At 47.2% G+C, this 24029-nt stretch overlaps 1 protein-coding gene across 2 annotated transcripts in view; it reads left to right on the forward strand.

The window, feature by feature from the left end:
• The window catches only part of SETD7 (SET domain containing 7, histone lysine methyltransferase), a 48263-nt gene extending 24940 nt beyond the window's left edge, over positions 1 to 23323 (forward strand). The window contains exons 5-8 of one of the 2 annotated variants that reach the window (XM_008143654.3): positions 1628 to 1709; positions 3508 to 3625; positions 6006 to 6163; positions 10214 to 11164. In XM_008143654.3, coding sequence (XP_008141876.2) covers positions 1628 to 1709; positions 3508 to 3625; positions 6006 to 6163; positions 10214 to 10394 — 539 coding nt within the window. In that variant the 3' untranslated portion in view covers positions 10395 to 11164. Of the gene's footprint in view, positions 1 to 1627; positions 1710 to 3507; positions 3626 to 6005; positions 6164 to 10213; positions 11165 to 23132 lie in introns of those variants that run through there. The other variant, XM_054717716.1, reaches the window with a different exon arrangement.
• The last annotated feature ends 706 nt before the right edge of the window (positions 23324 to 24029 follow it).

Below are 24029 nucleotides of genomic sequence, written 5' to 3' on the forward strand. Positions count from 1 at the left end.
GAAGAGATGTTCCTCCTGTCTGTATCGGCACAGCCCTAACACAGTGTTTCATATGTGGTTGCACTTGGTCCGTTTGTGATGAAAGTGTTAGTCCAAGGAAAGGAAATGGAAATTCATGAGAGGATACTTGCACAGTGGAACACCTATGCCACAGAAAAGTGGTTGGGTTTTTTGTTGTTGTTGTTTTTTTCCTTTTTAAAACTAACTTCCTTTAATGGAGTGTGTGCTGGTCTGTTACCAGCACGCTCACAGATGTGTGCTCTCAGATACCTTCCCCTGCCCTGCTTTTCCTGCAGGGTCTGCCCCTTGCAGGCTGCATTTCCCAGGCTCCTGTGCCTCTGGCTTCTGTCTGGGTTTGGCCACAGAGAGTCACTGGCTGGGGACACCAGAGGGAAGGGAGCAGGAGGAAGCCCCCTCTTTCCAGCAGTGTCTCCAGCAGCGTCCTGCCTCCTGACTCCATCTTTCCCCAGGAAGGTCCCCAGGGCTCTAGCTTCCTTGGGTTCTAGCTCCAGGAACCCCAGCTCTAGAGCTCCAGGAACCCCAGCTCTGCGCTTGTTCCTCTGCCTTAGGGTTGTGGCTTCCTGCTCTTGGCAGTTTCTGGGCTCCACACTGCCCTGTCTGGCTTCTCAGCTCTTCCACCCTCTGTGTAACCATTTCCCTGAATTCATCTCTTTCTTTGAAATATGCAAGTGGTCTGCTTCCTGGTTAGACACTGACTGACTGGATTGTTTTCTAACTTTTAGTTGGAGACATTAATTTGGGTTTTGATTGTATTTAAAACACACACACACACACACACACACACACACACACACACACACACAAAGAGGACCTGGTGACCATTGGGAACTACTAAATAACTGTTTAATGGAATTATTTGTGATGCCTTAGTGCCTAACATAATTGACTTTGCAGGAGCAAGGCCTCCCGTTCCAAAACTTGTTTCTTTCCTCATTAGCCTTTGGAGCATCATCTGTCTTCACTGGGCTCCGGGCGGATCCTCTGAGGCTAATCCTTTGCAGGGAACCAAAGTTAGTTCTAGGACGGCTGTTAATTCTAGGACCATAGTTTCTGGGATAAATTACTAATTGGCTTCTGAACCACTTTAATAGAAATAGGATGACTTTGTAAATGCTTCATCAAAAGCAGTTCTGCTCTTCTTAATTCTGGTGAAGCCAAATGTTTATTTTTAGTGAAGGAGGCAATTGCCAGGACTAGGCGGCTGGATTCTACAGACTGTCTAGTATGAAGAAAACCACAGGAAATTTTTAAAACCATTATCCAATCTGATCTGACCAGAGAGTTCTCAAAATTTCACAACAAAGCATTTTCTTTATTAAAATATTTTCATTACACAAGTATTTTTTAAACTATTGTAATAAAGAAATTTCAAAAGAAAAAATGGCATTTAAGAGATACCTGTGATGGCTATTTATTAACACCTGAAACTAAAACTTAAGAGCAGATCTAAAAACTGTCCACTTATATTGAAGAATTTCATTCTAGTTGGTATAACTTGAATAGCATTTTTTGTTATCTAACTCGTTCCAGTCCCATGGATAGAGAGAAATGTTTTCGATGCTTTCCCCTGACTGTACCTGGCCTGAGATTTTTGTTTGCGTTTTAGGTTCCGTGTACCACTTCGACAAGTCGACTTCATCTTGCATTTCTACTAATGCTCTTCTTCCAGATCCGTATGAATCAGAGAGGTAATTTTCTCCTTGTGGTTTTAACGGCCCTGTTTGTGGGAGGTGAAATAGCCCTAGTGATGGGAACCCATGATCTTCTGTGGCTCTCTGCTCAGGCCGAGTTCCTGACCAGAAAAAAAAAAAAAAAAGTTCATATGTTCTGAGGAAGTGTTTTTATTCTCATTTAGAATCTGTCCCTGTAAGAGATGTCTCCACCCATAAAGCCCAGAACAGCCCATGTGTCTGTCCTAGAAGGAAACCTCTCCACAGAGAGGCACTCGGGCCAGGTAGCCAGCCCCGCCCTGCCCAGGTGTCCCCTTTCTCCCGGCTCTGGTGTCACAATTTGGGCTGCAGCCGAATGCTGGCCCCTCGGAGAGCATTTCACACTCTTTAAAGCTTAGCTTGGCCCAGGACCAGATGCCTTCTTTTCTACTCAACCCAGCTGAGAGGGTGTGGAACACAACACAATTTATTCACTGAGGGAGAACAGGAGCGAAACGAAGAAAATATAAGAAGCATAAAAGCATTCCAGCCTGTAAATTACAAGTGTCTAGTCTATAAGCTCACTCCCAGAGTGTGAAGTCCTGCTCCATTTCCTGTCTTGTCTAAACTCAGTTTCTAATTCTTGGTATGGCTTCTGGTGCCCTGCTTGGGGTGCGTACTCCCTAGCAACTGGCCAGTTGATGAGTAAGAGCACCATCTGCAGGTGGTTCTCTCCTGGCCTCCCTTTTTGTAAATCTGGCTTACAAAGCATGTTTCCATTCCGTTTCTATTCTGTTCCCATCTCTCAGAAATAAGCCTTTTCCCTGGTTTAACGGACAGGGCTGACCCCACAATGCCATAATGAATGAATGGTCTCTTTCTTGACATGAGGCTCTGGCCCATTTACAAAGGGAAGGGTTTGGTCTCTTGTTAGCTCAGAAATACAACAGTATCTTACCGTATGTATCAGTCTGTTGTATTACTGTCATTGTGATGATGCCGCATACTGATATCCTCAAAACTATCAATGGTTTATGGATGTAAACCTTCTGTTTTGCACTCGTGGTTCTATAGGTTGGCTGAGGTTCAGCCACTCTTGACTGGGCTCAACTCAGCTCAGACGGACTAGGCTGGACTCCAGGTTTCAAGCTGGGTTCAGGTCTGTTTCACGTGTCTTCATTCCAAGACTCAGGCTGAAGGAGCAACAGCCCCCTGGCCGTCTTCTTCCTGAGAAGATGATGGAAACTCTGGAAGAGGCTGGCAGGAACTTGCCATGCTCCCTAACACCTGAGACCTGGCATGCAATCACTTCCACCCACGTTCCTGCAGAAAGCAGGTCATGGCCAAGCCGTGGGTAGATTTTATTAACTGTTTGTCACGCTTCCATATAAAACATTCATCCAGGGACTTAATTAAAAGTCTTTCCCTCCTATTTAGCTCTGACAAACTTGGGTATAGCTTTAAATAGCTTTGGAAAATGTTTTGTTTTTGTGTTTTTTTGTCCAGGAAGAGAGTGAAAATTGACCTTAACTAAAAACATTAAAAATTTTTTAAAACTTATATCAAGCACCGATTTGCTTTATGAATATATCACAACAACCCTCTTATTAGAGAGCAAATTTTAAACACCATTCTTAAGAGATGATACATAAGTACCAGTTCTTCAATTTCCAATGCCAGAATATTGTGGTTTAACTTTTCCTTTCTTCCTTCCTCATTGGATTATTATGAACTGATGTCTTGGATTCAGTTGCCATATATTTTGGTGGCTGATGTAAGGAGTCCATCAAAGATATCAAACTTAAAGAATCATTATTTGCCTCTTTTTGCTCTTTAGGGTTTATGTTGCCGAATCTCTCATTTCCAGCGCTGGAGAAGGACTGTTTTCAAAGGTCGCAGTGGGACCTAATACTGTTATGTCTTTTTATAATGGAGTCCGCATTACACACCAGGAGGTGAGTGAGGTACAAGTGCAAAATCAACTTGATTGGTTCAAAGGCTTTGTTTCGAACACCGTTAATTTTTTCATTAGTCCCTTTAACTGTAGTATTCACTAGAAATACAAAGGAACAAACAGGCTTTTTTGTAAAATTGATTGGATATTGTCTTAATAGCAGTCTTTGGACTGCTGTAGCAAAAATACAGTAGACTGGGTGGCTTATCAACAATGTACACTTATTTCTCAAGAGTTCTGGAGGCTCCAGAGTCCAAGATCAAGGTGTGAGCCCACTTCTGTGGCGAGCCGGCACGACCATGGCGTACTCAGCCCAGGGCGCCTTATGTGCCGTGCCAGCTCAGCCAGGTCAGTGAGCCTGAGTCGGGGCAGTGAAGGATTGAGAAAAGACAGACAAGAGAATGAAAGCTGGGGTCTCGGTGGGACGCTGTCCTCTCTGATGGAGAGCTAGCGACAGCGCCACGGACTATAAGCCGTGTCTTTATTTTATAGCCAGATTCCACGAGGCAAAGTAAGGGCGTGGTCGAGATGTTTACAACATTCTCGTGGGTTTCGATCCTATTCAACTACATGCACCTGAACTCTATCAAGCCCACATCACTCAGACACGTGGGGCCACGTGTTCGGACCATAGGTTCAAGTTTACAATTACAGCTGTTGGCTATAATTATGCTGGGAGGGCTCTGCCCTCCACTGGGACTTGCACGTGGCCATGAGAGGACTGTGCCCTCTCATCAGTCCGAGGCTTGAACCTGTCCAAACACTGTGGCTGCTCTCCACACACTTCCTGGTTCCCAGAAGGCCCTCTTTTTTCTGTAACCTCACATGGCAGGAAGGACGATGGAGCTCTCTGGGGTCTTGTATAAGGGCGCTAATCCCATTCATGAAGGCTCTGCCTGCCCTCATGACCTAATTACCTCCTAATACCATCACGTTGGGGATTAGGCTTCAATGAATTTGGGGGGACAACACAAACTTTCAGATACAGCAGATATTTTCTTCCTTATATTGAGCCTTAAAGTTATTTTTTTAAACTCCACAACTATTTTATAGAAAGTGGGATGTGTCAATAAGATAGTAATTGCTTCGTACTGGACTATACCTAGTGTCTGAAAAATTGCTGTCCATTTGGACTCTGTCAGAATCTAATTTCTGACCTTGGGCAGGGTGCTTTGTATGAAGACTCCCTACTTCTGTTTGTGCAGAAGCCATATAGTCGCTTACATCTAGCCAGGAAGGGTTCTTCATCAGTCTGTAGTGAGTTTCTTTCTGGGCCAACAGTTCTTTTGAGACCCAATTTCAATGTCAAACAGTTCCTTATGTGTACATGTCAGCAATGATATTTCAGTTCTCGATGGTGGACAAATGGTGGTAATGCAGGTCCGACCATCTCTGGTTTGGTCCTGGGCAACCTGCAGTGACGCACAGCTGCTGACTGCTAGTATGGCAAGGCGTTGTCAGCATCTTCCATCTCTGGACTGCTTCTCTTCTGTCTTCATGGCTGGAGTAGTCCTGTCAATTCCTCTCTGTTGCCGGAATCCACATGGTCTCGGAGTTGTTTCCATATTGTTTATTCTTATTTCTTCACTTTACAATTAACTTCCTTAAGTATCTCCCTAAAGACAAAAAGTTTAATGCTCTTAGCACAGCCTGTACTCTACATCCTGACTTGGATTAAGCGTATGGGACTTAAGCTCTATTGGTGGAGAGGTGCCCCCTTGAAAGAAGGCTTCAAGTGGCTCCAACTCTGCTTTGTTTGGGCTACTTAAAAAAACAAATGGATGTGTAAAAACTTGAGTTTGATGCTGGTGGGCTTTTGAGGTAACAGGTTTCAGCATGCCGTGAAAAAATAAACAACCTAGGAACATCTGGTCATATTTATGTGTCTTTGTAATGGACTTTCCATCCTTCTTTTCATATAAGATAAGGAAAAATCAATAAATAATAAGTTGAGCTCCCTGATGATGGCCACGAATGCCTTTTGCACCATCAGCAGCAGAGCAATGCCTTAGGCCAGTGGTCGACAAACCGCGGCTCGCGAGCCACATGCAGCTCTTTGGCCCCTTGAGTGTTCTAACGCCACTTCTTCAAAATGGACTCGCCCAGGCCGAAAACCGACTTCTGTGCATGGGCCACGAAGTTTCAATCGCACTGTACGTGCGTGCCCGCACGTGGTATTTTTGTGGAAGAACCACACTCAAGGGGCCAAAGAGCCGCATGTGGCTCGTGAGCTGTGGTTTGCCGACCACTGCCTTAGGCTCTTTTCATGTTCCTGGCACTCAAACCAGGAAGTTTCAGGGCAAGTGAGTCAATATCTCTGACCTCCTCTGAGCTTTGGGGAGAAAGGTCCTCTCTCATGCTTACTCGCGTGATTTCTGCAGGTTGACAGCAGGGACTGGGCCCTCAATGGGAACACCCTCTCCCTTGATGAGGAAACGGTCATCGACGTGCCTGAGCCCTACAACCACGTGTCCAAGTACTGTGCCTCCTTGGGACACAAGGCAAATCACTCCTTCACGCCAAACTGCATCTACGACATGTGAGTATGACACCCGGCTGCTGGGCGCTCTGCGCCTCGGGCCCTGAGACAGGGGAGGGCATGTCAAAGGTGTGCCCGGCCCCAGAGCAGGCTGCTCCCTCCGAATACCCGAGGGTTCCCTGCCCGGGGCCTCATGGTTCCGCCTTGAAACTCAGAATCTAGACAACACCACCCCTTGGCCTGGGCCGGCAAAGAAATGGAAGGCGCTTTGGAGAGGAGGAAGACTACAGAAATACTGTGTTTAGTAGTTGCTGTTTCACAGTAGCTTTTTTGCCCTTCGTTGTCTCATTCTGGAAAATTGAGGAGAGTGTTATTTGAAATAATAGTAAAAATTGAAATTACTCTGCATAACGGAGAGTAGGGAATGCTTTCATGATGTGAAAGGAAGGAGGAGAGACTCCTAAGCGCAGGGCACGCATGAGGTCTCGGTGCTGTAAAAGACCTATAAAATCAGAGTCCCTATTACTTGACAATAAAGAGGAATGAAGGATTGACGAATGCTATGACATGGACGAGCCTTGAAAACATTATGCCCAGTGCAAGAAGCCAGTCATGAAAGACCATTTACATGAATTGTCCAGGAGGGCCAAATTCCTAGAGACCAGGTGCAGATCAGTGGTTGCCCAGAGCTGGGAGCAGTGGGGAGAATTGGGGGGTTGAAAATGGGGGAGCTTTTTAAAAATTTGATAGTGGTGATGGGTGCTCCACTAAAAACCACTGCACTGTATACGTTAAATGGGTGAATTTTATGATATGTGAATTATATCTCAACAAAGCCGTTGTTGTTTTTTAAATCAAATAATCCTACCTTCCTCTTGGGGTTTGACTCTCTTCTTCCAGCTGCTCAGTGAGCCTCTTCTTGGAAACCTCTGTTGGCAGGGAGCTTGCTGTTCTCCACAAAGGTGGCTGTCGGGACAAACAGATATTCTGAAATTAGTTTTGGGGCTCTCTGAGTGAATTTGATTTTATTTTTTGAGCCCAAATAGGTTTCCCTGTAACATCCAGCTCTTGGCCCTAACCGGCTGCCTTTCTTTCTGGTGCGCCATGTCAATCTCTCCTCCACGTAGTAGCCCTACAAATATTTCAGTAGTTTTATGTTCCCCCTGAATGTTCTCTTCCCAGAGTCAAGTATCTCAGACTGTTCCTTAAAGGGTACAGTTGGGATCCTTTGTACCGTCGTCACTGCTGTCCTTGGCTCAGCGTGAGAATGGCAGCTCTTCCTAGGAGCCGGGGTGCCCGCCGCGCAGCCTTCCTGCTCCGCTGTAGCTTGCAGGCAGTCCCTCGGCCCTCAGGCTTGTTAACGTTAGCGGGGACCGATCACGTGCATTTAACCTACAGGAAAATTGCCAGGATTTGACTGTCCCTTCTTGCATCCCTGAGACGGCTTAAAAATTGTTCTGGCTGGGACTTGCTTTCCTTGGCAGTCAGCAACAAGTACTGAAGCTACAACTTCTTCTTAAAGGGCAGATAGAAACGGCAATGTGTGTGTCATGTGAAATGAAACTGACACTCTTATTAACTCCAAGGCTTTCGCCGCCAATGTAATTAGGCCAAAGCATCGTTCCAAGCTGCACACAGCTTAACAACAACCCTTTAAAGTAGTGGTAACAACGATAATAAATGCTACTTAGACTGCTGTTCTAAAACAAATCAGTTCTGTGATTTCACTGCAAAGATTATTTTTTTCACCAAAAAGAAGAGAGACCAGGAGACAAGAGAAGGAACCATTTGTGCAAAATCAAGTCCCTGTATTCTTCAGGGTTATTTTTTGAAGCCCGATGTGACCAATTAGTTATTTGGGGCAATGGGGAGACTCCCTGAAGAACAATCAAATATAAAAGTCAGATACCAATCCATGGCATCCATTTGTTTCTAAACTCAGTGGCATTGTTATGCACACTCGACACAAACAAAACGACGCCTCTGTAAGCTGTTTTACCCATAGTCGGGTACAGAATGCCCAATGGACAGTCAAGAACTACTTTTCTAGTACAGGTGACATGTCGAGAAGGGGCCAAGCGGCCTTGTGCAGCTAACGTTTATCGCCACTTACTCTAGGTCAGCAGGTCCTCCCAGGAACTGGGTGGGGCAACTCCAGTCACTGTCCCAGATCCTGAACAGGAGCCACAGGCCTCTGGGTCAAAGGAGTTAAGAGTTCTTGTCCGTTGTGTTTTAGTACCACCTTGAAGAGCCAGCAGCTGAAGCTGAGTTCTTTCTTTTCAGTCTGTCCATGTTCTACTCTAAAAATAAGGATGGTGAGCAGCAAAGTGAAAAGAGGATTGCAAGAGAAGTCAGAGCTGCTCACGGGATTTTTTTCCTGCACCAGAACATTAACTAGAACTCCATTTCAGGAGTATTATTTTTTTAAATATTTTAATTTGAGACAGAGTTGTGATTTTAATAAGGAATTCCTGAATCCCTTGTCCAGGGGTCTGCTCTGTGAGGGAGCACAACCTGAGAATTCTGTGCGTGTGCACACGGTTATGCACATCACATGCTCTCACACGTGCACAGATTCTTACGCACATGCACAGGCTCTCACAGGTGCATGCTCTCACACGTGCAGAGGCTCCCACATGTGCACAGGCTCCCACACGTGCACGGGCTCTCACACGTGCACGGGCTCTCACACGTGCACACTCTCACACGTGCACAGGCTCTCACACGTGCACGGGCTCTCACACGTGCACACTCTCAAGCGTGCACGGGCTCACCATAGTAACTAATATTAGTTGAGTCCTCACTTTGTGCCAGGCACTTGAGGTGCTTTAAATGTGACCCTGTTTTGTCACAACAACCACTCATGTCGGATAAGGATCACTGCACGTGAGGAAAGTGAGATTCAGAGATAGAGCTGAGCTATCCAAGAGGAGGCACCATCATCTGTGGAACCAGGACTCACATTACAGTTTTCTGACCCCCAACTCAAATGTGCTTTTCGGAAAACATGACCCCTGAGTTGGGTAAAAGTAGGGGACCCCTCGAATGAGGTTGACATTGGTCCTTTTAACCACACACATGATGCCCTTAAGCCACAGCCACACTCCATTCCCATCCCCGGACAGAAGGAACCAGCCAAGGACATAATCATGACCCATGTGCCAATCTGACTGTAGGCCTGGAAACTTCTCCTGCGATGTCTCAATGCCCTTTGCTCAAAATGTGACAGTAAACGCATGAGACTTTTGACCAGATGCATGTAAAAACACAGCCCATTTCTTTTTGGCTGTGCCTCACACACACCCGTTTTGGGTTTCGGCAGCTGTTAGGGGAGTCCATTGCCTATTTATTTCCTGTCCTGAAGGGAGCTGGCAGGTGAGCTGGGTGGGAGCCGTGGCAGAGGAACGTGATACGGCGAGTCCTGCCTCTGCTTCTGCGGACTCCGTCGGTCTGGGATGAGAGGCTGCCCCTCGCGGCGGCTCTCCGGGGAACTGTGACACAGGATGGCAGGGAGGCCAGCTTTCCCGCCCAGAGAAATCCTCATCTACACGTTTGCTAGAAAAGAATACGTCCTCTATCTGTACAGAGCTTTTCGCTTTGGGACATGCACAGGGCTCTCTTACACCTCCCAATGCCCTGGTCAAGCCGCCCCTGCCCTCCGCCAGGTACAGCCAGGCAATCCAATGGTACAGGCCAGATGAGCTGAAATGCGGGCGGGCTGCGCTGGGTTCGATTCCTCATTAAGGACAGACTTTTGTTGTTGACCGTGAGTGCTGGTTTATAAGTACGGAGTGCCAAATATGCTCAAAAAGGAGGATAGAGCAGTGCTTCGGAAACTTTCACGTGGCTGGGAATCATCTGGAAACTTCTTTGATGTCTCAGTGCATGCCTTTGTTCAAAATGAGACAGTAAATGCAGGTGCCGACCCAGCAGGTCTCCATGGGGCTGAGGTTCCCCTGTTAGCGCCTCCTGGGTGATCTGGGGACCCCACGTTGAGGACCTACATGTGGTGTCCGGGGGGGAGCACGTGGGAGATTCCGCATCCGCCCCCACCCCCCAGCCTTTGCTTCTAACCTGCCTGGGAATGACTGTGCACATCTTGACGTCTAGGTTTGTCCACCCCCGTTTCGGGCCCATCAAATGCATCCGCACGCTCCGAGCAGTGGAGGCCGACGAGGAGCTCACCGTGGCCTACGGCTATGACCACAGCCCCCCGGGGAAGAGTGGGCCCGAAGCCCCCGAGTGGTACCAGGTGGAGCTGAAGGCCTTCCAGGCCACCCAGCAGAAGTGAAGGGCCAGGCCCGGGGCTCCGGAGGCCTGGGATAGGAACTTGGATCTATGCACCATGTCCACCCAAGGACGGGACAACCAGGGACTGCTCGTGCTGTGACGTCACACATCCTCTCACTCTGCGGCTCGCCACCACCACCTTCTCGCATTCTAACTAGGTTTGACTGTATCACTCATACCGGGTTTAAAATTAGCCAGCCTTGCAGCAGCGTCCTACTGAGAGGCATTGTGGAGCACTTGACATAGACAGCAGGGGGGTCTTGGGTGGTTCAAGTCTAAATCTGGACCACGTTCAGAGATGCCAAATGATTAGACTGAAAAAGGGAAAGGGGGGTTTTGTGTCGTTTTTTACTCAGTGGTTTTTCCATGATGTTTTTTTCCTATGGCCCATGCAGCGTGTGCTGTCGTCACGCCTGCAGCTGGGCCATATGGAGGATAGAGAATTACTACATTTTTATTCTCTAAATGTAGTATAATTTGCCTTTTAACCTTTGATCTGTATCTTGCAATAGAATGGCTTTGTTTTTCCCCCTAGCGAACAGCACCCCACCTTTGGGTCCTTTCACCCCTCAGTCCTGTTCCCTTAGGTACCTTTCACAAGGGGAAACTCCCAATTGGGTTTTGTGTCAGTGCCAGTGTGTAGGTCTCTCTGGCTCTTTCTATATCATCGTTTCATTATTATGTCCTAATAGTAAAGAACTGGCTCATAGAGCCGGGGCATTATTATAGAATTATTATTCTCGCATGTAAACAAAGATATCTTTGCATTAAGATGTGAGAAGAAAGAGTTTACTTTGTTTGCATTAAGTTATGGAAGAGTTGTAATATATACATATATATTTTTTAAGAAAGCAGAGAGGGAAATTAGTATTTCTAAGCCGTAACTGTGGCAATTTTGCAATATCTTCAATAGCGTTAGTGATTCTTTTCTCTGGGCATACACATTAAATGTACATAACACAGAGCAGTCCAGCTTGTGGCACAGTGCACTGAATTCAGAAGTCAAATAGCAAGCTCGAATTCTAACACAGAATTCACAACTTGTCTTGGTTTGGTTTGTTTTTTAATCGCCACTATTAAGAGAGACATACTGATCACTAGGTACAAATCAACCCTTAATGCTAAAACTCTTCATCATTGTAATTTCAAAGCACTTAACCTGCTTCAGAGCATTGTGAATTAAGAATAACACCTGTGTAGTTTTAAAGCAACGATATCAATAGCATTTCAGCCTTTTTGCAAGCCATGTGTAATCACGACTGCAGAAATGAGAAAAAAAACCTGTTTTTAGTTTAGCTAATTAGGTATATCACATAACCGGGATTGCTCTGACTGAATTCGGAGAGTTTGGGGTTTTTGTGTCAGCTAGGTCTTCCCTCGACGCCCCCATAGGGTGGCTGGGAGGTCTGCCGAGCAGCAGTGACTCGACCGGCAGTTGTCACCTGACCATTTGGGTCCCGAAAGCTGCATGTGGCTGGTAGTGAGCTCTGGCTGAGGAGAGCGGGTTTGCTGGGAGGAGGACAAGAGCAAAGAAACCAGCAGAAGACAGTCTGATAGTCCTTGTCCGTTACGCATTGCTCTCAGGAAGAATTGCAGAGATGTGCCTGACCCAGGCTCTCACAACCTTCCGTGCAGGCAGCCCCTGGGCACGGGACTCAGCCCTCCAGACGGTGACAAAAGCCGCCCTTCCTCTTGTGTGCGAGGCCAGGCTTGCGGGAGCTCCCCTCCCCGGCAGGGCCGGAGCAGCTGGGCGGCACGGTTTCAGGGAGATAGGCTGATGGTGCACACGTGAGAGGTCTCAGGGCTGCCAGAAAGATGTCCCACAAAGGACCGAAGAGAGCCTTTAGATTCAAAGGCACCAGGATAGGATCGCTTCTATTCTGCAGGAAGAGGCCGTTCTGTAAACGGTGACCGGCAGGCAGCCTTGGGACTTGTGTTCTGATAGGTGCTTTCCTTCCGATGGGTCCCCACGCGAGGGGGTGTCAGCGGGAGAAAGGTGGCTTTAAGGAACCCCAGAGGGTTGTGCTGTGGAGTCAGGTCAGGGAGGGAGGCCAGGGAGAGGGTGGCGGGGTCACACCTCCGAGGCAGCCACACACTGAAGGATTTCATTCCTGAGACTGCAAGGGGGTATAATTTCTGTCCTCCTGGGCTACTCTAAATTACCCCATGCACATGGAATTTTTCTTCTTCTTTTTCTTTTTTTTATGATAAAAGGGACTGAAGAGTTGTGAGTAGTGACTAACCCACCAGTTCATTAGGTGTGGGATGGTAACACTCTGCACCTACAGCCAGCGGGGAAACAAAGCCAGCGGGACCTCTCTCCATCTTCCCCCCCCCCCGCCCCTCGGTGTCTGCTGGCTCTTCTCCTCCTTCCTCTTTCTCCCTCGTCTGTGACCAGGCCTGGGTGTCTGTGCGCCCCTACACCCCCAGCCGACCTCCCGCTCTCTGCCTCTCTCTCCTCTGTGCTCGCAGCTCCTCCCTCGGGGTCTCTCTGGCTCCGAGCACCCTCTGTTTCGACCCGCCCCGTCTGTCTTTCCCTCTGTGTGGCCCTCTCTTCGTGGACTCTGTGTCCCCTCTGGCTCTGTCGCTCACCCTGCCACACGCGCACACCACACACCCACCACGCACACACAGTCCCAGATGTGAGGCTTTGTCACAGGGTAGAGCGGGGGGGAGGTTGGGGTTCACTGCGACCTGGAGGTAGGAAAAGAAGCCGAGGGAGTTGACTGTCCCTAAGGAAGTAACGGGTGGGTAAGCGAGGGTTGTTCCTGGTTGGAGCCGAGTCTGAGGGGAAAGCCTGCCGAATCCTTACACCCGCTGCGGGAGGAAATGTGTCAGGGAGCCTCATCGTCATAGTCACAGCAGGAATGGGGAAGAGTCCATGTCGTGGGGAACAAGGAAGTCACTTTTTGCTCACCCCGAAACCGGCGGGTGCCCGTGGGTGTGCAGCCCGCCAGGTCACCAGGGGATTCGCTCAGAGCCTCTCAGTCCAGCCCCTGCATGACCAGAACTTTCCTTAGCAGCTTTTCTGTGATGAAATATTCTCTTGTGTTACTTAGGAATAGGAACGAATCCGTGGGAGTATGTCCCCAAATGGACACTGGGGCCGACTGACAAAAACAACTGTAAGAACTGAATTTCCGACGCAAGGAAATGACGAGATTACAAGCAGCAGGCCCGGAAGGCTCGAGTTCTGTAGGGCCCGTTCTTAGGTTCACGGCTTCCTCCCTGGTCTGCCTGAGCAACTGAGAGGGAATTCCTTACCCAAGGCCTCTGTGAACCTGCCAGGGGCTGCGGTAAAGCTTCTTCTCTGCCCTCTGGGGGTTCTTCAAGCTCGAAAAAACCATTTCCTTCCCACCAACCATCTGAAAAGGCCCAGGTGGAGGCCAAGGGTAACCATCCCGACCCACGTGCAGCTGTAACCATTACAGTGGCAGGAGCTGTGAGCAGTGAATTCTAGAGTTGTCTTCCCAAGTGAGACAGACGTGGCACTTTAGTACCTTTCCTTTAACAGAGAAAAGTTTAAGTCACTCAACTGCAAAGTGCATTTACGATCTTCCAAGAAGGTAAAGTTTTGTTTTGCTTTGTTTTAAAACAGTTGCCTCACGTTTCTGTCTTAAGAGCAGTGATTTAGAATCCGGACACTTTTCCTTTTAGAAAAACGAGCAAAACGATGTTGCAAGACTGATGGTTGTGATGTTTCTTTGCCACAGATCAAAGGTTCACAAAATATATTAAATCTACGTCTACTGGAGGCACCTTGGTAGATTGGGGGTCTGTTTTTTCTTTGATCTTTCCCTTCAGGAACTGGAGCCTCGGTGTACCTTTTTTACTTTAAAAATCCTAAATTTTAATAGTTTTGTTTTGGCAAATGTGTGCATACGGATTCAGAGCAATGAAATGATTTCAAGCCATACAACCACCAGGGTGGAAACCCTTTTCACAAATTTTAATGTGTTTGTATGTAAATAGATGTTTGTATGAAATATTTTCATGGTAGAATGAATATATTTAAATGAAGTTGAATTATTCCAGTGCTGTTTAAACAAATTACAAATTTTTTGGTGAGATTTATCTGAGTCTATTGAGATACAATGCAGATCAATTTTGATTTTTTAAAAATCAAAAGCCTACAAATAACTCTGACCCGAGGCAGCTTCCCTGCGTGGTTGCACCTGATGTGGAGAGAGCTTGTAGGCTTCCCCAGTGCCTCCGCCGCTTCCTGGTGTAAGTTAGGTGCTCGTGGAGGGGTGTCCACCCTTCAGTGACCTCGCTCCTGGCCTCCGGGGGCCTGCGGGTGAGTTCGAGGCATTAGAGACGCCGGTGCATTTTATCCAGAGCACAATTTCTTTGCAGGGCAGCAGAATCAGAAGCCAGACGTGGCCGTGCGCACCTCAGAACGGGGTTTTCCGGCCACCATCCACCGCCACCCTTACTGCCTAGTCACACATGTCAGGGAGGCTGCCCTCAGTGGAGTTGGGGTTCAGACCCCGGGGTGGGACTTCACGGTTTTGCTAGCAGTGCCTGCCTCCTGGCCTCCACCTCGCAGAGAGGAAGGAGGAGGGCGCAGCTGGCCAGGGGCCCATTTCTCAGCACAGAACATTTCCTGTCTCAGCTCTGGGAGACTATGCACGTTAGCACCAAACTTCCAACCAGAGAGAGACGTCCTCGGATAACGCCAATCCTTGCTTCCTCCGTCTGTGACTTCGAGACCAAGACCAATCACACCCCTGGGATACCCCTCCCAGCTCTCCTGACGCTTACGTTACTAAAACACTCCTTTATAATGATTTGCAACTTGAGTGGGGGTTTTCTTTTTTCTGCTTTGGTCCTGGATATAATGACATGATCAATTTTATGAAAAAATTTCACTGTGTATACTAGCAATATGTCCACACACGCCACTGTATCTTAACATTGGCTTGGTTACATTTGGGGTCACTGTAATTAATCTCGATTCATGGACTAGGAAATACAGGGACTACGTAATGCCTGCTTATCACAGAAGAAATTAGGTTCATGGTTCTGAGCTCCCTACTTCAAAAGTTTTTCCTCCTGGTTTTTCTGCCTTCTCTTTTTATTCTGAAATGCATTTATGAGGTTGTGAGGTATGTTTACGGATTGGAAGCCAGGGGTACGCTTTCAGCATTTATTGCAACCAAAAGTTAACCCCACCACAGTTAATGAGCATCTTTGACTGGTCTTCTGTGGAATTTGAACTAAATCTATGAGCCTTATTCAATATCTATAATTCTATGGTTTTTTAAAATTATGGGGAATTAATGAAAGATGTTTACATGAGTAATGTTTGCCCTTACTGTGTTATGAATGAGTTTTTTTGTAGTGTGTCTGGGTGCATGTGCAAGAGAGTAGGAAAAATGTTTCTGAAACAAAACTTGACAAATATTTGTAATGAAAAGTAAATTTAAAGATTGCTATAATTGCGCTATAGAAACAATGCAAGTATTAAACAAAATATACAATCATTGTCATTGTCTTCCTTTTGTCGTCAAGGGCAGAAGGGAATGACGGTTTTCCTATCACTTATCCAACTATACATTTCGATTACTAAGCAAACTTTACATTTTAAGTTGTTTAAAAACATTATTAACCATTTTCAAAGCATTGTGGCAGGACCTGAGGAGGAGTGTGGAAAGATTAGAGTTTGTGGTATATTTGTCATGACTCCACGTACACCCATAAATCCAGAAAACTTAGCAAGACCAACCCAGAGCATCTCTGATTGATGACGTAAGTGTTAAGGGTATTGAACGTAAATGAGATGATCAGGGAACCGACCTGGCCGGTGGGAATACAAAACAAACACACCTGCCCTCACTGGTCCCCCTTCTCTGCACCTGGGGAAGCCAACAGGTCACGCCAGGCTGCGTGCCACACGTTGTCGATGGCTGGTTGAGCGAACCATCTAGGTGGCCTCCCTCAGATGCCCGGCTTTGGGGTTCCTGCAAGTGTATCTTACCAGGTGCACACAAAGCATTCTCCAAATAGTTCACGTGAGAATGACACTCTCGTTTTTTTTAAATCGTGTTCTTAGTTTGCTCATTCATTCAAGACACATTTCTCAAGCTTTACCACCTAGCAGTCCGTATTCCAGGCCATTAACAAATCAGTGCACAAAAGCAGAGTCCCAACCAGCCAGGAAGTGACGAATTGACAGGGAAGTGCTGTGGAACAAGAAGGGGGGGGGGGTAAGGAGTGTTGGGAGAGGGATATAGGGGTGAGATTGGGAGACCTCACTGAGAGGGGAGAGCCCAAGCTGAAGGAGAGGAAGGAGGGAAAAGTTCTGGGTCCAGGAGGAGCTCTAAGGAGCCAAACCCTGAGTGGGGAGCTGCGTGGAGTGTCCAAGAACAGGGAGGCCAGGGAGTCAGAGTCTATATGGCCCCCAAAGCCTTTTTAAGGACTTTGTTTTTAACTCAGATGTGATGGGAGGTCAACCAAAGATGTAAGATACTAAACAGCTCAGCTGGCGTGGCCCAATGGTTGAGCATCAACCTATGAACCAGGAGGCTGTGGTTCGATTCCCAGTCAGGGCACATGCCTGGGTTGCAGCCTCCATCCCCAGTGTAGGGTGTGCAGGAGGCAGCCGATCAATGATACTCTCCCATCATTGATGTTTCTATCTCTCTCTCCCTCTCCCTTCCTCTCTGAAATCAATAATAAAATATATTTGAAAAAATACTAAACAAACGAGCCTTGTTCAACCTAGTTTACTGAAGGTTCCAAACACTCCTTTGCTATTTTCATTGTTATTAGCCCTTCCAGTGGAGCAGAAGAGTGGTCAGGCCTGCCCGCCTTGGGTAACAGGGCCACTCTGGGTGTGAACAGGTGAGGGTAGACTGGAGCGGGATGGGGACCCAGGCAGACACAGGAAGTACAGCATGATGGTGGGTGGGATGGAAGGGGTGATGGTGGTGAGAAGTGGTTGAATTTTGGACATGCCCTAAAGGCAGAGACAATGGAATTTGCTGAGAGGTGGGGTCAGCTACGTTAGAGGGTAGGTTTTATTTTCCAGGTAAGGGGTGGCCAACAGATCAGGAGACAAGATAGAAACAGTTCGCAGGCGGAGAGGGCAGTCCAGCAGGGGGCCGGCCACCTGAGGGAGCAGCAGGGACAGGCAGGAGGCAGGGGCGGGGAGTGTGGGCAGGGGCCTTTGCTGTGGCTTCTGGGAGAGGGAAGGCAAGGCCGGCGAGCAGGCTTCGGGGGCTGGTGGGAATCACGGTGGCGGCTCTGGGTGCGGGGCTGCCTCTGGTTGTCTGGAGCCCAGCTCTGTGGAGACAGTGGACTGGGCGGAAGAGCCTGTAAAGACGTTGGTTGCCCTGAGGGCTCTGGGTTGGCTGGTTTGTGTATGAAAGACACGCGTGGTTTGCTATCTCTAGAAATTGGTAGCCCAGGGCTGGGAGGACCCCAGATATCAAAGCATCAGGATAACAAGATAATGTTCCAGAGCAGCCCGTTCGTTTTTCCATGGTGCAGCTCCCTCTTGTGGCGAGAATTTATTCTCCTGCTGCTTCTGAAATGAAGCCATAAAACGAAACACGTTAGCCAAGGGGTGATTTGATACATTTTAAAATCAAACATGAACTCTGGGTCAGTGTTTATTTTTGTCCCCAGGTTGGACTTGGACGAGCCCAATGAAGACACCATTTCCAGACACATTTTTTATTTTTTAAATAAGTTCAAATTTCAAAAGGGCTAATAGTGCTTTCGGAGCCTGCAACTATGTTGAGCAAAGTTGGTTTATCTTTTAAAACAAACTAAAGCATGTTTGCCCGGCCGACATGGCTCTGGTTGAGCGTCGACCTATGAACCAGGAGGTCACGGTTCGATTCCCGGTCAGGGCACAGGCCTATATTGTGGGCTCAGTCCCCAGTGTGGTGCATGCAGGAGGCAGCTGATCAATGGTTCTCTCTCATCACTGATGTTTCTCTCTCTCTCTCTCTCTCTCTCTCTCTCTCTCTCTCTCTCTCTCTCTCCCCCCCCCGCCCCGACCCCTTTCCCTTCCTCTCTGAAATCAATAAAAATATTTTTTTAAAAAAATAAAGCATTTTCATGTCACAGAGCTCTTGAATATCTACCTGGCCGGAGCAGTTTTCTGCGAAACATGGATTATGAGTTCATTAACCCTAAATCAACCAAATCTTCTCTGATCTATCATATTTTTTCTAATGAGTCAGCTATGGTGTGGTAAGAATCACAGATCACCAGGGGAAGTTACCTTCCAGTTACCCATGTGCACAAACTGTGCAAAATCACAAGGAAGTGTGTAGATACACCTTCACCTACAAGCAGCTTCCTCGGTTTCTTCTAGACTCTAGACTCGAGCTCCTAGACAGAGCAGAGTAATATAGTTTCTCCAAAACAAGGAAATCTTAAGTCGCTTAAAATAAAAACTGGAGCTATATTCAAGCTTACCATGTGAACAGGATACACACTGAGGGGCAGTGTGTCCATCCCACACCTAGAAATTGTTCCCTAAAAGGAAACTAATTTATCCCAATAGGATAGGGATATTAGAGACATTTCTAGAGATTTATTTACATAGTAGAGCAATTCACAATATAGCGTGTGTGTGTGTGTGTGTGCGTGTGTGTGGGTGGGTGGGTGGGAATACCACTTATCTAGGTAAGACTTGCATCACGTAGGCCACAGCCAAAGACCTGAAGACAAGTGACATCGAGCAGCCACTAACCATTTAGAAGTTCGTGCCCTTTACTCTGTAGAACTGCCCCAACACAGCCACCGTGGACGTCAGACTCCAGCCTCGGAGCCTCTGCCCCAGCAAGATGTGAGAGCCATCAAGAGACGAGGGTGGGAGAAGCATTAGAAAAATGCAGCCGGGTTTCTAGAAGTCTTCTCCGTTTTTTTAGCACCATAGCTTGAAACCTGTGACCTGAACACTCTCCGCCCAAGCTCTGCTCCTCATTTCAGCAGGCAGAATCCCCTGCGAAGGTGCAACTGTGCAGGTCCCTGGGCCCCTCCCAGAGATCCTGCACGTGGACCCGTCCCGGGCAGCACACAGGAAGCCTGCTGTTTCTGCTCTCCAGTGCAGTGCAGCGATGCTCAGAAAGAGACTCCTGAGCAATTAAGATCAAAGTAAGTGCTCTGCCTGGTGATAAAGTAAAAGTTACTCTCTGGGAGCCGTGTTCTGATCAGGGCAGAGATATCCAAAGTCACCAGAAAAAGGGGGAAAAAATGTCTCTCAAACCAGCAAAGCTTGATTTGATAAAATACCTTTAAAAGCAATCAGGATGTTTGCTTTTAATGCAAAGTCCAATGCAGGAAGTGGAGAAAGTGGATGGGGATGTAGATAAAACCAGACTGGCCGTGTGTGGGTGATGGTTGAAGCCGGTGATGGTGACATGGGTTCATTCTCATATACTGTGCATTTTTATGTTTCCAGATCTCCATAATAAAAAGTTGAAGAAAAAAGAGAACGTTATTAACTACTAGAGGCCTGGTGCATGACATTTGTGCACTGGGGGTGGGGGGAGAGGTGTCCCTCAGCCCAGCCTGCGCCCTCTCACAGTCCAGGACCCCTCGGAGGGATGTCCACCTGCCGGCTTAGGCCCAATCCCCCCATGAATCGGGCCGAAGCTGGCAGTCAGACATCCCTCTTACAGACCAGGGCTCTCGCAGTCCAGGACCCCTCGCTCCTTACTGCCTGTCTGCAACGGAGGCGGGAGAGGCTTCTGCCACCGCTGCTGGGCTCGCCAGCTGTGAGCCTGGCTTCTGGCTGAGTGGCGCTCCCCCTGTGGGAGCACACTGACCACCAGGGGGCAGCTCCTGCATTGAGCGTCTGTCCCCCTGGTGGTCAGTGTGCATCATAGCGACCGGTCATTCTGCTGTTTGGTCAATTTGCATATTAGGGTTTTATTATATAAGATAAACATATTCAAACACCAGTGTCACAGGGGCCAACATTACCTGTCGTAATTCTGCCCAAGTAATTGCCTTCCTTGAATTTCCCGGGCTCATTGGCAAACTAATCTCTACTGTGAACTAGATCTGTTAGGTAGCATTAAATGTTCCATGTATATCAGTGAAAACTCCCTTGTTCTCGTTCCTGGAGAAAACATTCGAATGGTGCTAGCACAGCCCCTCAATCCACAGTCATCGTCTGCATTACCTGTGACCAGACCAGGATTCTGGTTTTGATTCTAGGCATATTACAAAGAATTAGAAAAAGTTTACCATCTAAGATAATAGTACTAGTAAACCCACTTAAACCAGGCACCGGTAAGCTCATCCTGTCACAACCCACTGAGAGTGAATGCGCAGTGTGGGGCTGAGGCCCACCTCCCCACAGTGTGGACTTCAGGATCAGGATGCCTGACTCCACATGTGCAAGGCATGTGTCCGTTTGACAGCCAGTGTCCAGTCATGTGCTAAATATTAGCAACGCTGGGTTTCTCTGACTATACCTACCTCATCTGTATTCCTGCAAACAAAACCTCTAATGTCCTTCCCACAGTCCAGAGAATTGCCTCCCACCTCTCCTGGGGTGTGTACTCTTACCATTGTCCTGTTTGATGAAACAATATGTCCTAGTGTAACAGAAGACACTATTATTTTAATTTTTTCTTCTCATTTTAAAAAAATACATTTTATTGATTTCTTACAGAGAGGAAGGGAGAGAGAATTAGAAACATCGATGAGGGAGAAACATCAATCAGCTGCCTCCTGCACACCCCCCACTGGGGATGTGCCCGCAACCAAGGTACATGCCCTTGACCTGGAATCGAACCTGGGACCCTTTCAGTCCGCAGGCTGACGCTCTATCCACTGAGTCAAACCAGTTAGGGCATTTTCTTCTCATTTTTAAAAAGACTTCTTTCCATTCTACTGTCTGTCTGATACGCTGGCATCCCCCCAGTGCCTTCAGCCGTGATGGTGGCTCAGGTGCACTTGACTTTGAATGCAGAGCTGGAAGAAGGCCTTACTACTAGACGCACCAGGACACGTGTGGCTGAGATCAGCCTTTGACGGGGCCCAGGACAATGAAGGGGCATGAGAAGGGCGCCTTCAATCTGCGGTCAAAGATCAGGACTCAAGCCCTGTGAACTTTGTGCTCTTTAATGCCGTTTCCTCTTCAAACAAACCCGATAAAAACTGCCCCTTCTACTGCACAGGCTTGTTTTGAGTATAATGCAGGGGCTCCCGCGGCCGACACTGGATTAGCTACCCAAAAGCCATTCATTCACAAGCCATTTTTCCCTTTGCCTCCCTGTGCCTTCATATGCACATTCCAAGCTACACTGGCCACCAGATCCAGTTCTGGCCCAGGAGATGTCGGGAGGAGGGGCGGGCCGTCCCCGAGTGGAGCCCTTGGCTGGCTTGCCCCCTGCATCTCTTACTGGTACTCTCCAATCCACTTTGCATAAAGCAACCAGAGTGACCTTTTAAAGTAGCAAAGCAGGTCACACCATCACTCTGCTGAAACCCTCCGATGGCTTTCCGTCGCGGTTAGAATAAAATCCAAACTCTTCGCAAGGGACTGGCTCCCTCTACCCCTCTGGTGTCATTCAGTTACTCTCCCCCACGCACGGCAGGCCAGCCAGCCCTTCTGTTCCTCAAACATGCCAAGCGTTTTCCTGGCTCGGGGCCTTTCCACCTGCTCATTCCTCTGCCCTGTGCTCTCCTCCAGCTCGTTGCGTGATTTGCCCTTTCAACTGTCAGCTTTTAACTCATACGGTCTGTGCCAGAGATGCCTTCCCTGCCCACCCTGTCTTAGAAAGGCCCGCATTCACCCTCTACCTCGTCACCCAATTTCATTGTTATCTCTTAACCCAATCCAGTTACTCTGTGTATTTGTTTACTTGTTAGTTTTCTTTTATCACTGGAATATGATCATCATTAGACTACAGCTTTTGTCTACTTTGTGTATGGCTATATCCTTAGCCCCCTGCACAGCGCCTGAAACATACGACACAGCCATTCAATATTTGCTGAATAAATGAATGGGTCTTCCTTACGCATCTCGTCTTTTATTCATTACTTCTTCAAAGGAAATGAGAGGCTTAACAAGAGTTCATAGTGGGAATAACAAGTGCTTAACACAGGACATGCACTTCCAGGGAGGGGTAATCAGGGAAGCCAATCAGGGGTAATCAGGTAATCAGTGGTAGCAAAAAGAAGGGGGGCGGGGGCAGGGGGAATGATTGTGATTGGCTGAGAGTAGAACGTACTGGAAAATTCTGTCTTCATCATTGCCCAATAGCTATTTGAATTGCCATGGCTGTACACACCTTAGGAACTCTTGGGAGAAGACATTTGGAAGTGAAGGTGACCTGGCCAGTCAAGGTAAAATGCCTGCTTCCTGCAGACTCAGCATCACATGCCGGGGTGAGGGGGCTCTTACTGTTCATTTAAATTTCTCACCAGCTGGCGTAACTGAGTGGTTGAGGGTCAACCTATGAACCAGGAGGTCACAGTTAGATTCCTGGTCAGGGAGCATGCCCAGGTTGCAGGCTTGATCCCCAGTGCGGGGCATGCAGGAGGCAGCTGTTCAATGATTCTCTCTCACCATTGATGTTTCTCTCTCTCTCTCCCTCTCCCTTCCACTCTGAAATCAATAAAATATTCCTTAAATAAATAAATTCCCATTTCTCTTTATTTCCTCTCCTCACAGGCCTCCTCTATTCAAACCAACTGCTTTGATTCACCTCCTGGAGCTCTTCAAAGCACTGATTAACATTTCACATTTCGTCTCTCTCTGCAGATGTGTGTATGTACAGATGCTCCTCTGCCTACCACGGGGTTCCATCTGATAAACCCATCACAAATTGAAAATAGCGTAAGTGGAAAATGCCTTTATATATACCTGACCTACCGAACATCATAGCTTAGCTCGGCCAGCCTTAAACGTGCTCAGAACACTTACATTAGCCCACGGTTTGGTAAAACCATCTAACACAGAGCCTATTTATAATAAAGTTTTTAATATCTCATGTAAATTATTCTGTGGCCATTATAAAATAAAAAAATCCTAAATTGAACTCTCGTAAGTTGGGACCATCTATGTATATAAACACACACACATATATATTTGTTATCATTTTGCAGAAATTTTTGAAAGCGGGTGGTTGCCATGCTGAGTGGTTTACAAATGGAAACACTTAAGGGAAGAGGGTGATTGTGTAGGAAACAAATGATGTTCAAATATAAAAGATACTGACCGCAAAGACGTGCAAACTACAGAATCAAGGCTCCTATGAGCAGAATAAATGAGCCTAGTTCACCTCCTTTCCACCATATAGTTATTATTTTGCAGACATCAAGACACTTTAACCCCAAATATTTGTACAGATATCTCCTACTTTTCTCCCACTTAATCTCAATACCATTATCACAACTAAGAAAATTAATCATTCCCTAATACCATCTAGAACACAGATTATATTCAAATCTCCAAGAACTCTTTCTTTGGAGGTTTCATTGCACATCATATCAAATATATTAAAATGCATCCCGAGTACTGTTTTTCTGAAAAATGTTTTTAATGATTTAGCTAAAAATAAACCACTTATTTTGTAATCAGCTAATCTCTCAGCAAGCATGGTACGTGGTCCTTTTGAAGGGAAATACTCTAACCTATTAATTGATTTAAAATATAAAT

Source organism: Eptesicus fuscus, chromosome 6, assembly GCF_027574615.1.
Source record: "Eptesicus fuscus isolate TK198812 chromosome 6, DD_ASM_mEF_20220401, whole genome shotgun sequence".
Lineage (NCBI taxonomy): Eukaryota > Metazoa > Chordata > Mammalia > Chiroptera > Vespertilionidae > Eptesicus > Eptesicus fuscus.